Raw genomic sequence first — 13,445 nt, 5'->3', positions numbered from 1 at the left:
CTGGAGTGAAACTGTTCAAAAGGCAGCTGTGACTTTCAATGGGATTCACAGACAGACTGATCTGAGAAAAAACGCAATGAGTGCTTCCGGGAATGTGAAAGAGCCGCCAGATTCATTGCAACTGGCGTTTGGTGGACTGGGGTGCGATCATGGATTGAAAGGAGTTCTAGATGAGTGTGAAACTAATGATTTGGAGGAGTTTTCAGAAGAGAATGACAGTGAGAGTACTATAAAAGGGAAGGTGAAGTCAGGTAAATGGAATTTGGTTCAAAAGAGCATTGAAGAAAAGAAAGGTGAAAGCTAAACAAGATGAAGCGAAAAGATCGAGGACTGATGTTAAAGTTGTGATCCGATTTCAAACCCCTTGTATACTAAACCCATTGAAAGTCAGTGAAGCCATTTACAGGTAAGTAGGTGAAGTTCGCTCCATCACAACATTAAAAGATGGTAACCTGTTAGTTGTTTGTCAAGATAGAGATCAGAGAATGGGATTAATGAAGCTTAAAACTTTACTGGGGAAACACGTTAAAGCCCAAGACTGGGAAGAAAGAGGTAAAGTAATGGCAGTGATATCAGGTGTATCGACTGACTTGTTAGAGGACGATATTAAAAGCAATGTTAAAGTAGTTAAAATCAACAAAGTCAAGCGTTTGCCAGTAATTAGGAATGGAACTAAAGGACCAAGTTTGTCTGTCTTGTTAGTGTTGGATGAGGTTAAGATGCCGGAGCGGATCATGATTGGATATTTAAGTTATATGACGAGGCCTTACATCCCCCCACCAATTAGGTGCTTTAAATGTCAGTGATATGGACACATTTCTTCTGTGTGCAAGTCAAAACCTAGGTGTGCTAGATGTGGAGGCGAACAGTCAGTCAGTTGGTCGGGTTCAATGCCCGAACTGATGATCACATCATCAGTTTTTCTTTGGCTAATCAGACACAAGGTACGCCACCACTCTTGCCAGAGCGGTTGGGGGTTAGGTGCCTTGCTCAAGGGCACTTAAGTCAATCCTGCTAGTCTCCTGCAGACTAGCAGGAGGCGAACATGAATATGGTAAATGTGAGGAAGGAACAAAAATCAAGCACTGTAACTGTGGAGGTGAACACAGTGCGGCCTATGAAGGGTGTGAGATGTATAAAAGAGCAATTCAAGTGCAAAGTGTTAAGGTGAAAGAGAGCGTTACTTATGCCGAAGCTATTAAAAAGGTTGACAAAGAAAACCAAGTAAAATCAAGGGTTAAAGGAAGTATGACTCCTGTAGTTTTACCCCCGAGTCAAACTCACATGACTCTGAAATGCTGTAAAGTAACTGAAGAGACTTTAATTGTGGATAAGAAAAATGTCATTGCTTTTATGGTGGAAGTGGTTAATTGCTCAGCCCAAGTAGCAAGTAGAATTGACAGAATTAAAATAATAAAAAAGCAGCGGAAAACTATCAAGAGATTCATGAATTGTCAGTTGATTCCATTCACAATATGGTATTAGGGGTATCTGATAGTCAAGCACCACGTGGCAGTTAATAATGACTACCTATTCTACAGTGGAATGCCAGGAGCTTAATTGCTAATGGTCAGGAACTAAAACACTTTATTGAGGAACAAGTTGTTGTAATTCAAACATTATCTGTATACAGGAAACCTGGTTAAAATCATCACTTGATTTAATAATATATGGCTACATAGCAGTGCGTAAAGACAGGGATACTGCATACATGTCAACCTTTGGTCAATCAAACCTATATAACCAACCTCCAAAATCCGTATTTCCCTTATAAAATCCGTATAAGATGCAAATTAAAATAATTTACCTAAAATTTGAATGATAATTAACAATGATATATCCCAGTTACTTTTTATTCAATATTAATAACAATAAACCATCAGAATGAATACAAAGCTCCAATGTTTGACAAAAACACAAAGTGTTATCAGCGTAGTTACGAAGGAAATACTTCGTTGTTTGGAGACAGGTTTCACCGAGCGGCTATTATGCACGAGACTTCATATTAGCTACAAAGTCAGGAAAATCTGTTTGTAAAATTACATTATAATGACCAAATACAATGAAAAGTACTTTTCCAGTCTCACCTGTGAAAGGTAATCCCATGTGATCTCGTTTGGACAGTAAACCTGTTGGTACAGTTAAACGCAGCACATGAATGAGGCATCTTTGCCACATCCAATATGGCAGCGAGGATGACGTATGATTCTATGCAGAAGGCGGCGTCTATGTTTGTCTATGACTTCCCGGTTGGCAGGATTCTCGCAATGCGGTGTGCACATGATCAAAAGTGGAACGAAGTCTTGCTACCACAAGATAACGCGCGATTTCATAAGACTCTTTACTGGCTGTCTGTGGTGTACAGTACGTTTGTAAATGTTATGCACTCTTATCATCATGGGAATTGATTATAGCTCTAAATAAATATTGAAGTTTTTTTAAAGAATCCGTATAACTTTATTTATACGCCCGTATACTACGTTTATTGAATCAAATCCGTATAAAATACGGACATTCCGTATAGGTTGACATGTATATTACCCTGTGGGAAATCGCGAGAGTGATGCAGTGCGTGTAGCCACGCCTCTAGGTGAAAGGGCCACCCAAAAGGCAGCATGAGATATGAGGTAAGGTGAAAGGAACACCCAAAAGAAAGCATGAGATAAGAGGCAAAAGTCATTGTCCCTAGGTATAGCGCCCCCTAGCGGCCAGTTTGTCCCAATTTTTTTGTGGGCCTTTGTGGAGGGGCGCGACATAATGCCACAAAGTTGCGTTAAGGTACGCCAAAGGGCAGCCGAGATATGAGCAAAGATCCTGTTGCGTGTCTTTGCGGCCAATTTTGATTGGCGGCCACGGCTAAACGCTTAGGAAAGCCTAAACACCGGTTAAGGCTCTTGTGCAGCCTAGGCCAACGTTGGTATGTACCAAGTTTGGGAGAAATAAGTTAAAAATTGAGGGAGGAGAAGCATTTTAATTGATTTGCACAAAACTGAAAACGGCGGGAAAACTTCCAGGGCTAAAAACGATGCCGAAGGGTGCGCTGGATTCGGCATGGGCCACGGATTCCAGAGATACCAAGTTTTTGAAAATCGGACCAACGGTTCAGAAGTTACAAGGAGAAATGTACCTGCGACTTTGAGCCGCCAGCGCAATTTTAATTGGCTGCCACGGGCAAACGCTTACGCAATTCTGAACAGCGGGAAAGTGCCCTGTGTGGCTTGGTCCAAAGTGGCCACTTACCAAGTTTGGGAGAAATGGGTCAAAAATTGAGGGAGGAGAAGCATTTTAAGTGATTTTCACAAAATGCAAAATTGCGGGAAAACTTTCCGAGGTTGAAAATTTTGTCAGAGAGTGCGCTGGATTCGTCTTGGCCCGAGGATTCCAGGGATACCAAGTATTCGAAAATCGGACTATTAAAAAAAAAGTAGGGGATATTTTATTTTGAGATCCAAATTTTCACATATACAAAGGGATACGAAAGCATGTTGTATAGTTCCTTACTGAGGAAGCATTTCCAAAGAAATTCATCACCCAAAAATACATCAGTGACACTCATGATCAGCACGGGATGCTACTGATGATCAAGGGGGTCGTGCCACAAATTTGCATGACTCTGAATTGGAAGGTTAGAGCCACTCCAAAGGAAGATTTTGAAGAGAAAGCATCAGATTATCAGTGGTTGAAGTCGTTAATTAAACAGAGACCATGCGCCGTCTAACACAGGATGAGAGGTTACGTGCCCTTGGCATGCTACAGATTGGCACAAGACAGGTCGTTGTGGCAAGAGCATTGAATGTTTCCCAGTCTGTCATCAGCAGATTATGGTCCAGACATCGTGCTACAGGGTCTGTTCAGGATAGACCACGATCCGGTCGACCAAGGGCAACAACTCAGGCTCAGGACAGATTCATCCGCACTATTGCCTTGAGAAATCGTATGGTAACAGCAAATCAGATAAGGTCTCAACTTCGAAGGGATACTGGCTTGGTAGTGAGTGGCCAGACCATCAGGAATCGACTGCACAGATTTCACTTACACGCCCGACGTCCTCGTGTCATTCCCTGTTTGAGGGATCGTCACATTAGGGCCAGACTCCAATGGTGTCGTCATCATCAACGCTGGGATAATCATCGATGGAACCACGTAATATTCTCAGATGAGTCGAGGTTCACTGTGGACTTCCTGGACAGACGCAGGAGGGTTTGGTGCCGACGTAACGAACATTTCCACGATGTTAACGTCATTAGACATGATCCATATGGGGGTGGCTCTGTAATGGTGTGGGGAGGCATCACTGCTGCCGGCAGAACAGACTTGCATGTTGTTGCTGGACGTGTCACAGGGCAGTACTACTGGGACAACATCTTGGCACCCCATGTTGTGCCGTTTGCACGTCGTTATGGCCGCCGTTTCATTTTCCAAGATGACAATGCCAGATGTCATAGGGCCAGGATCGTTACAGATTACCTCCAGCAGCAGAATATCACCAGATTACCATGGCCAGCACTCAGTCCGGACCTTTCCCCCATCGAGCATGTCTGGGACATGCTTGGACAGCGGCTACGCCAACAACCTCCTGCCAATGTCCAAGAAATTGCTGCAGCATTGCAACAGGAATGGAATAACATTCCCCAAAATGACCTGGGACGTCTCGTTAGGAGTATGCCACGCCGAATTCAAGCTTGTCTAGCCAACCGAGGGGGTTTTACCCGCTACTGACTCGGTTTCAAAATGGTGGTAAATTTGCTGTGTGACCCTGTGTTTGTGTTGACCCTTATTCTGGAGAATCTGTCCTTTACTGACTGTACACAGGGTTTCGAATAAATTGACAAATGTTTCCTGAATGTTTTTCTGTCATTTGTTTCCTTCCTGTGACCTCATGATCTGCATTTCATTCTACTTGTAAATCCAATATCCCCTACTTTTTTTGAATAGTATATGATACTGCAGGAGGTGGAGTGGCCACATTTATTCAGCAGGGGATTAATTACAGAGCTTTAAATATAGATAAAGAGGTTGAAGCAGTTCTGGTTGAGATTTGGGTCGGTAAAACTAAGATTATCAACTTTTATAACCCTGGTAAAAGAATCTTGAGAGAGATGCTAGATGGTATGTCTCATCTCATCTCATTATCTCTAGCCGCTTTATCCCGTTCTACAGGGTCGCAGGCAAGCTGGAGCCTATCCCAGCTGACTACAGGTGAAAGGCGGGGTACACCCTGGACAAGTCGCCAGGTCATCACAGAGCTGACACAGACACAGACAACCATTCACACTCACATTCACACCTACGGTCAATTTAGAGTCACCAGTTAACCTAACCTGCATGTCTTTGGACTGTGGGGGAAACCAGAGCACCCGGAGGAAACCCACGCGGACACGGGGAGAACATGCAAACTCCACACAGAAAGGCCCTCGCCAGCCACGGGGCTCGAACCAGGACCTTCTTGCTGTGAGGCGACAGTGCTAACCACTACACCACCGTGCCGCCCTGAGTTAAACTCAATCATTGCAAATAGATTATGAGTCAGCAGAAGAGGTTCTTGGCAAATCTTCTGGGATGAGGAAAAAGAGAATGGTACCTTGGTGGTCAGATGATTGTAAGGAAGCAATTAAAGCTAGAAATAAAGCTTTCAAAACTGTTCAATCAAACCATTCCTATACCAATTTAATGGAATACAAAAAAAAAAAACACATTCAAAAGGTTAAAAGAATTATAAGAGAAGCTAAAAGGAAATATTGGCGTGATTTCTATTCTAAAATAGGGCGGAAGTCAAAGGGGATGATATTTGGAGCGTGATTAAAAAGATGGGAGGCATTAGAAGGGAGTTTTCCTTACCTGTGATTAAAAACAATGATGTGGAGGCAGTAACTAATCAAGAGAAAGCAGAGATGCTTGCGAAAAGTTTTGTTAAGGTTCATAATTCACAGATGAAGAATTGTCTTGGAGAGTTAAAGTAATAGATGAGAATAGAGGGTTACTGGAAAAGCAGGTAATAAGTGAGAGTGTACTTGATAAGGATTTTACATTATTTGAGCTAAGGAGAGCGTTAAATGGGGTTAGGAACACTTGACCAGGGAAAGATGGTATATGTTATAAAATGATTAATGAAGTCAATGATGTGGCTAAATATGTAATTTTAAGTCTTTTTAATAAGATTTGGGAGCAAGGTAGATTGCCTTTGTGTTGGAAACATTCTGTAGTGGTTCCGATTGGAAAACCAGGGAAGGATAAAACTGAAGTTAAAAGTTATAGGCCAATAGCATTAACATCTAATTTATGTAAGATTATGGAAAGAATGATCACTAGAAGGCTAGTGTATGAAATTGAAAAAAAGAGGTCGTCTCCCCACACCAGAGCGGGTTCCGTAGTGGACGTACTACAGTGGACCCTCTTGTATGTTTAGAAAATGAAATAAGGAAAGCACAAGTCAATAACGAATCAGTTTTAGCAACATTCTTTGATCTAGAGAAAGCGTATGATATGCTATGGAAGGAGGGGTTGTTAATTAAGCTGAATAGGATGGGTATTGGTGGCAAGATGTTTAACTGGATTAGAGACTTCCTAAAGGACAGAACAATAGAACTAAGAGTTGGGGTTAACTTCTCTAACATCTATTCAATAGAAAATGGAACATCTCAAGGTAGTGTATGCAGTCCAGTACTGTTCAACATTATGATTAATTATGTTTTTAATAAAATAGATGACATTAGAATCAATAGAGCATTATAGGCTGATGATGGAGCTTTGTGAATAAAAGGATAAAATATTGATATTAGAACTAAAATGCAATTAGTTATCAACAAGGTAGAAAAATGGGCATGTGAGTGGGGTTTTCATTTGTCTGTAGAAAAGACTCAATTTATTTGTTTTTCAAAGAAAAGAGTAAGTCCCACACTAGAGCTTAAGTTGTATAACCAGTCCTTAGAGCAAGTTAATATTGTTAGGTACTTGGGAGTTTGGGTTGATGTCAAGTTAACATTTGAGGAACATATTCAGAAAATAATTGAGAAATGCAAAAAGGGCATTAATGTTTTGAAATGTTTATCAGGGTACAACTGGGGAGCCTCAGGGATGGCCATTAAAATAATTTATATTGCACTGATAAGATCAGTTTCAGATTATGGCTGTATTGTGTATCTTTCAGCATCGGAGACATTGCTTAATGAACTCAAGAGAATGCAAGCTAAAAGTCTCAGGACATGTTGTGGTGCATTTAGAACTTCTTCCATACCAGCGTTGCAAGTAGAATCAGGAGAAATGCCCTTAAGCTTCAGACATCTTAAGTTGAGTATGGCTTCCTGGATTAATTTAAACGGACATGAGGCATCACACCCAAATAAAAAAAGTTCTCAATGAGTGTTGGGAGTATGGTAGATCCCAGATTTGTAGCTTTGGATGGAATGGTAACAAATTAGCAAATCAATTGGGAATAGATGATATCATTTGTAGTAAGACTGTGCCCCTGGTAACAACTCCACCTTGGTTGTTTTGCTCCCCTACGGTGATCAAGGAAACCAAAGAGATAGCTACAGTAAATGTGAAGGAGTGTATCAGAACGTAGAGCAATATTTAGGAAGTAGGTACTATAATACAACACAGGTTTATATAAATGCATCTGAAGATTCAGAGGGTAAAATAGGTATTGCAGTTTATATCCCTGATTACAAAATCTCTATTAAAAAGAGAACATCAGATCATCTGTCTATATTTGCAGCTGAAATGACAGCCATTATCATTGCATTACAGTGGATAGAAGAAACTAGGCCCCCTAAAGCAGTTATTTGTTCTGATTCTGTGTCATCTCTCACATCCGTTCAAAGTGGAGAATCGTCATACCAACAGGACTTATTGAATGAAATTAATATCTTATTTGCAATCAGTCAACAGGGAATATCAATCCAGTTTGTATGGGTTCCAGCCCATAAAGGAGTTGGTAGCAATGAGGAAGCAGACAAGCTAGCAAAAGAGGCAACCAAAGAAGAGGAGGTTCAGTTAAGTATTCCACTCAGTAGATCAGAAGTTAAAGTGCATATTCTGGACCAATTTAGTTTCTTTTTATATGAAAGTATGTCCCTTTACACACTCATCCAGAAGGGTAATTTTGCACAAGGCCATCTGTCTACAGCAGAAAAAAATAAAATAACCAAACGCGTCTGGAAAAATCCCAAGGGAGTCTGGAGCCAGAATCGTGACGTCACCTGCGGAAGCGCCAGCAGGCTGCGCGAGCTTTGCACGGTTTCAGTGCACAGCCTGTGTAGACCAAGCGCTCCCATTTCTCTCTCATTGTCCGGTCTTTTGGAAAACGATGAGTACTAATCACATCAAGATAGGTGTTGCTACACCCTCCTACGATACATCTGTTAACCATTTTAATAGTTACGCGATAACGTTGAAGAAATTTGCAGAAAACCACCAGGTCGTCTTCTCAGAAACAAACGAGTGCTGATGTAGGATTCAGAGGGAGGCGTCCCGCAGATGACGTCACGAAAATCAGTGTTTCCCGGGAAATTCAAATGCCAAGTTTTTTCAGAGGCAGACCAATCCGCCTCAAACGGCTTGATTTCAACTGAATTTTTCTGGTATTGCGCAAGGTAAAAAAAAAAAAATGCAGAATGTTACAGATATTTGACCAAAGTTTAATATAAAATAGGAGAATTACATTGATCTTGCTCCTGAATTTACCCGTGATATGCACATTAAGGTACTCATTAAACAAAGTTAACATATGGCAAGCTGAATGGGATAAGGAGAAGAAAGGTAGACACTTGTATAATATGCAAAAATATATCTCAAGTAGCAAACCGAGTTACCCAAACAGACAGGAGGAGGTTTGGTTTACAAGACTGAGAATAGGCCATACTGGATTAAATAACAGCTTATACGTTGTAAACAAACATCCATCTGGAAAATGTGAACTTTGTGGAGTGAGAGAGGATGTAGATCATGTTCTTTTAAGGTGCTTAAAATTCTACAGACAAAGAGAAAAACTGAAGAGGGAAGTGAACGCAGTCAAGAAAGCCTTTTCTTTAGACACCTTATTAGGTGAGCCTAGATCAGAAAACATCACTTGTACTATGATAACATTTATCAAAGAAACAAAATTAGCAAATAGGATTTAGTTTGTTGTTTTTCCTTTTTATTCAATTTTTCTTTGAAATGACATCCATTTGATTGCATCTCAGTCCAGTAGATGGCGGTAATACACTTTGCTTGTAAACTGCCATAAAACCTGACAGAAGAAGAAGACTGATCTGAGAGCAGTGCGCGTCATCACTGTTCCCTTTTATTTCTCAGTGAGTTTAGAGGGGGGAGACATGCACAGTGCACATCTGGATTCATGGGAGTTATTTATTTGTTCAGCACTAAAATCCAGAGTCATAGTCAGGTTTACTTCTTTAAGGTGCTGTGTGTACATTCAAAACCACATCCAATTCCACCGGAAGAGAACCACACCCAATTTCCACATTCAGAAAGATAAAGTTTTTTTTTTTTTACCTGCAGATCATTAAATGTTATGAAATATGATATCCAGTTACAGGGCTTTAACACAGTCACGTGAGCACTTTAGCTGTAAAATGCTGGAAAAAGGTTGTTGGGTGTTTAAAGCACATTGACTGGTCTGATCTCTTTAACATTTCTTTACATATTACTGTTTGACTGGAAATAAAAATTTACTTCACAGAGAATGACAGTCAGAGAACCAATTAAATCCACTGAATAGAAATTAGATTAGAAATAGAATTTGTATAAAATGACTTGGAAAAGAAGAATGATGTCCAGTTCTCACCTGTTTTTCATTTCTTTCTGCTTTAGTTGAAACTGTATCATGACCTTTATGTTCATCCGTCATACACAAATAACAGATGAAGCTTTGGTCAGTACGACAGAAGATCTCGATCAGTTTGTCGTGTTCAGAGCAGATCTTCTCTTGGAGCTCTGCACAGGCTTCAACTAACTTGTGCTTCTTAAAGGCAGGAGACTGATAGTGAGGTTTAAGATGAGCTTCACAATAGGAGGCCTGACACACCAGACAGGACTTGACAGCTTTGTATTTTCTCCCAGTGCAGAAATCACACTCCACATCTCCAGGTCCAGCGTAACAGTGAGCAGGAGAAGCAGCTTGGAGTTCAGTCTTCTTCAGTTTCTCCACCACTTTAGCCAGCATGTTGTTCCTGCACAGAACAGGCCTTGGAGTGAAAGTCATTCTGCACTGGGGGCAGCTGTAGACGCCCTTCACATCCTCCTGATTCCAGCAGCCATTAATACACACCTTACAGAAACTGTGTCCACAGGGAATAGTTACAGGTTCCTTCAGGAGATCCAGACACACTGGACAGCTGAACTGATCTACTGAAATACCAGCCTCTGCCATTTTCCTGTACTGAGAGAGAGAAACTGAACTTCCTGTTTCTGTTTGTGTTCTGTGTGGCAGAGAGAGTGGGCGTGGCTTTAAAGAGAGAGCCCCTTTTTTGTAATGTGTCAGTAGGGGCCTGGCTATGTTAGCAAATTGCTATTCAGTGTGAAGAGATTTGAAACAGTGTGTGTGTGTGTGTGTGTGTATTTCCTACAGGGCGTATAGACTTGAACAATCTTACCAGTGATAGTTTAAATGAACAATGAACACATCTCTCTCTCTCTCTCTCTCTCTCATGAACAGGATTCTGAAGTGATTAATTGATCTGACCATCCATCCATCCATCCATCCATCCATCCATTATCTGTAACTGTAATTTAAAAACATCTTTTATATTGAATTTGTTGTAATATTTGCACATAGTTTACTTACATTATGTTTAAATTTCTGATCCCATTCTGAAACCATAATAATCTAATAAACTACAAAATGGTCAAGCAGTAAAAATAAAATGATCAAAAAATGCCCAAGGATAAAATGAAAAAGCAGAAGGGGAAAAGTGTGTGTGTGTGTGTGTGTGTGTGTGTGTGTGTGTAAGTACATTCTAAAAATAAATCTATAAATACCTCAACAGTGGAAGTGTTTTTGATCAAAATTAAAAAATAAAAATTTCTCCTCTCATCTCATTTCCTGACTTCTTGTTCACATCCATTTAACACATTATACTAAAATTAAAGTCAGAAATGGCCCTGATGCTGCTCCTGAAGATCTTTCCAACACATGTTGTTGAAAAATGACAAACACCAACACCAGTCTCGTCCTTTTGTAAGTTAAAGAAGGTTTATTGCAGAAACAGACACATGGTGATAAGGGTTCAGCACACCACTCATACTGTCCCTTTGTTCTCAAATATATATATACTCTTTACTAGATAAAAAGGAGACATCTATTGCATTACATCTATTGCAATTACATGCCAGAGTGTGACCAGCTCTAAAGCTGATTGGATCTTCTCTAATCGCTGGTTTGTATGCACATCCGCTATGCACATAAAGAGCATGATAAGATTAACATATTGCGGTGCTGAATGTTCTGAGTCATTAGTCCTTGAAGAGGAAACATTCAGTGAAAAGGAAAATTACAAGACAGTGTGACACTAAAATTTACTCTACAATTCCCCCTTTTATCATGTAAATGAGAACATTAAATTTATAATACTGTGATACAGGGGCGGCACGGTGGTGTAGTGGTTAGCGCTGTCGCCTCACAGCAAGAAGAAGTCCAGGTTCGAGCCCCGTGGCCGGCGAGGGCCTTTCTGTGTGGAGTTTGCATGTTCTCCCCGTGTCTGCGTGGGTTTCCTCTGGGTGCTCCGGTTTCCCCCACAGTCCAAAGACATGCAGGTTAGGTTAACTGGTGACTCTAAATTGACCGTAGGTGTGAATGTGAGTGTGAATGATTGTCTGTGTCTATTGCCGCTTTTCCACTACAAACGCGGCTGAGTTGGGCTGAGCCGTGCCGTGCTGAGTCGGGCTGAGCGGGGCTGTTGGAGTTGCATTTCGACTACAACCGCGCTGAACCGTGCTGGCTGGAAGTGGGTGGACACATTGGGTGGAGTTAGCAAAAGTGGGTGGACGTCAGGTGATGTCGTTAAGCAGCGCAAACAGTGACATCAGTGAGCTTTTAAGCGGTAGTCTCACGACCCGAATAGTAAACAATAAACATGGAGGACATGGAGTCGTTAGTGTTGCTGGTCTTGGTGCTGTGGCTTGTTGTCACCGACAACGCGGACAGATACTGGCAAGAGCGTATAGATGAGGCGAGGCGCATAAGGCTTCAGAAATTCTCGTAATTCGTAATTCTTCTTCTTCCGGGTTTACGGTGTTTACAGATCCCAGCGCGCTCGCGGGGCGTGTGTGGGCATGTGAGGACACTCCTCCTCACCAATCAGTGCACAGGGGAGTGTCTGCTCACGCCCCCAGCCTCACTCGGCACGGTTTGGCTCGCTTCAGCCCTACTCCAAAACGGTGCGAGTTTTAGGGGCTAAGCAGGGCTGAAGCGAGCTGAGTCGTGCTGGTTTTTGGTAGTCGAAACGCGAGCCGTGTCGGGCTGAAGTGAGCTGAAGCGAGCTGAAGTGAGCTGAAAAAGGGTAGTGGAAAAGGGCCATAAGTGTCAGCCCTGTGATGACCTGGTGACTTGTCGAGGGTGTACTCCGCCTTTCGCCCGTAGTCAGCTGGGATAGGCTCCAGCTTGCCTGCAACCCTGTAGAACAGGATAAAGTGGCTAGAGATAATGAGATGAGATGAGATAATCTACACAGGGAAGTCGCCAGAGTATTAGGCCAAGTTTACATTAGACCGTATCTGTCTCGTTTTCTTCGCGGATGCACTGTCCGTTTACATTAAAACTCCTGGAAACGCCAGGAAACGGGAATCCGCCAGGGTCCACGTATTCAATCCAGATCGTGTCTGATCCGGTGCTGTGTAAACATTGAGAATACGCGGATACGCTGTGCTGAGCTCTAGCTGGCGTCGTCATTGGACAACGTCACTGTGACATCCACCTTCCTGATTCGCTGGCGTTGGTCATGTGACGCGACTGCTGAAAAACGGCGCGGACTTCCGCCTTGTATCACCTTTCATTAAAGAGTATAAAAGTATGAAAATACTGCAAATACTGATGCAAATACTGCCCATTGTGTAGTTATGATGGTCTTTAGGCTTGCACTTGCAAGTGGTAAGTGACTTGCGCACAGCGGCTCAGTCCCGAATCACTGCTCGTGCACTACACTCGTGCGCTCTGTAAGCTGCGCACAGCCGGAGTGTGCACCCTCCAGAGGGCACTCGCTGTTCAGGGCGGAGTGATTTGGAGCACAGCCGCTGAGGAGGAAGTGATGAGCCACACTGACACATTTCAACTTACGTGCCGAATTAGTCATGTGATTAGCGTATCTGTGTATTGGCATTGCTGTGTGCATGTGAATCATGTATTGACGTTGCTGTGTGCACGCTAATCGTTTTAAAAACGTTAATCTGATGATCCGCTGATATGGTCTAATGTAAACCCCACCTTAGCTTGACCCACTGACTGA

The 13,445-nt window shown here is 42.0% G+C and overlaps 1 protein-coding gene across 1 annotated transcript in view; it reads right to left on the bottom strand.

Annotated features, from left to right (window-relative positions):
• Positions 1-10,375, bottom strand: part of LOC132864429 (tripartite motif-containing protein 16-like) — a 79,786-nt gene extending 69,411 nt beyond the window's left edge. Inside the window, exon 1 of the mRNA XM_060897844.1 lies at positions 9,791-10,375. Within this exon, the coding sequence (XP_060753827.1) occupies positions 9,791-10,375 (585 nt within the window). The remainder of the gene's footprint in view (positions 1-9,790) is intronic.
• Positions 10,376-13,445: the final 3,070 nt, after the last annotated feature.

Source organism: Neoarius graeffei, chromosome 17, assembly GCF_027579695.1.
Source record: "Neoarius graeffei isolate fNeoGra1 chromosome 17, fNeoGra1.pri, whole genome shotgun sequence".
Taxonomy (NCBI): domain Eukaryota; kingdom Metazoa; phylum Chordata; class Actinopteri; order Siluriformes; family Ariidae; genus Neoarius; species Neoarius graeffei.
The sequence above is the reverse complement of the archived record's forward strand: the minus strand, read 5'-3'. Positions and strand labels throughout refer to the sequence as shown.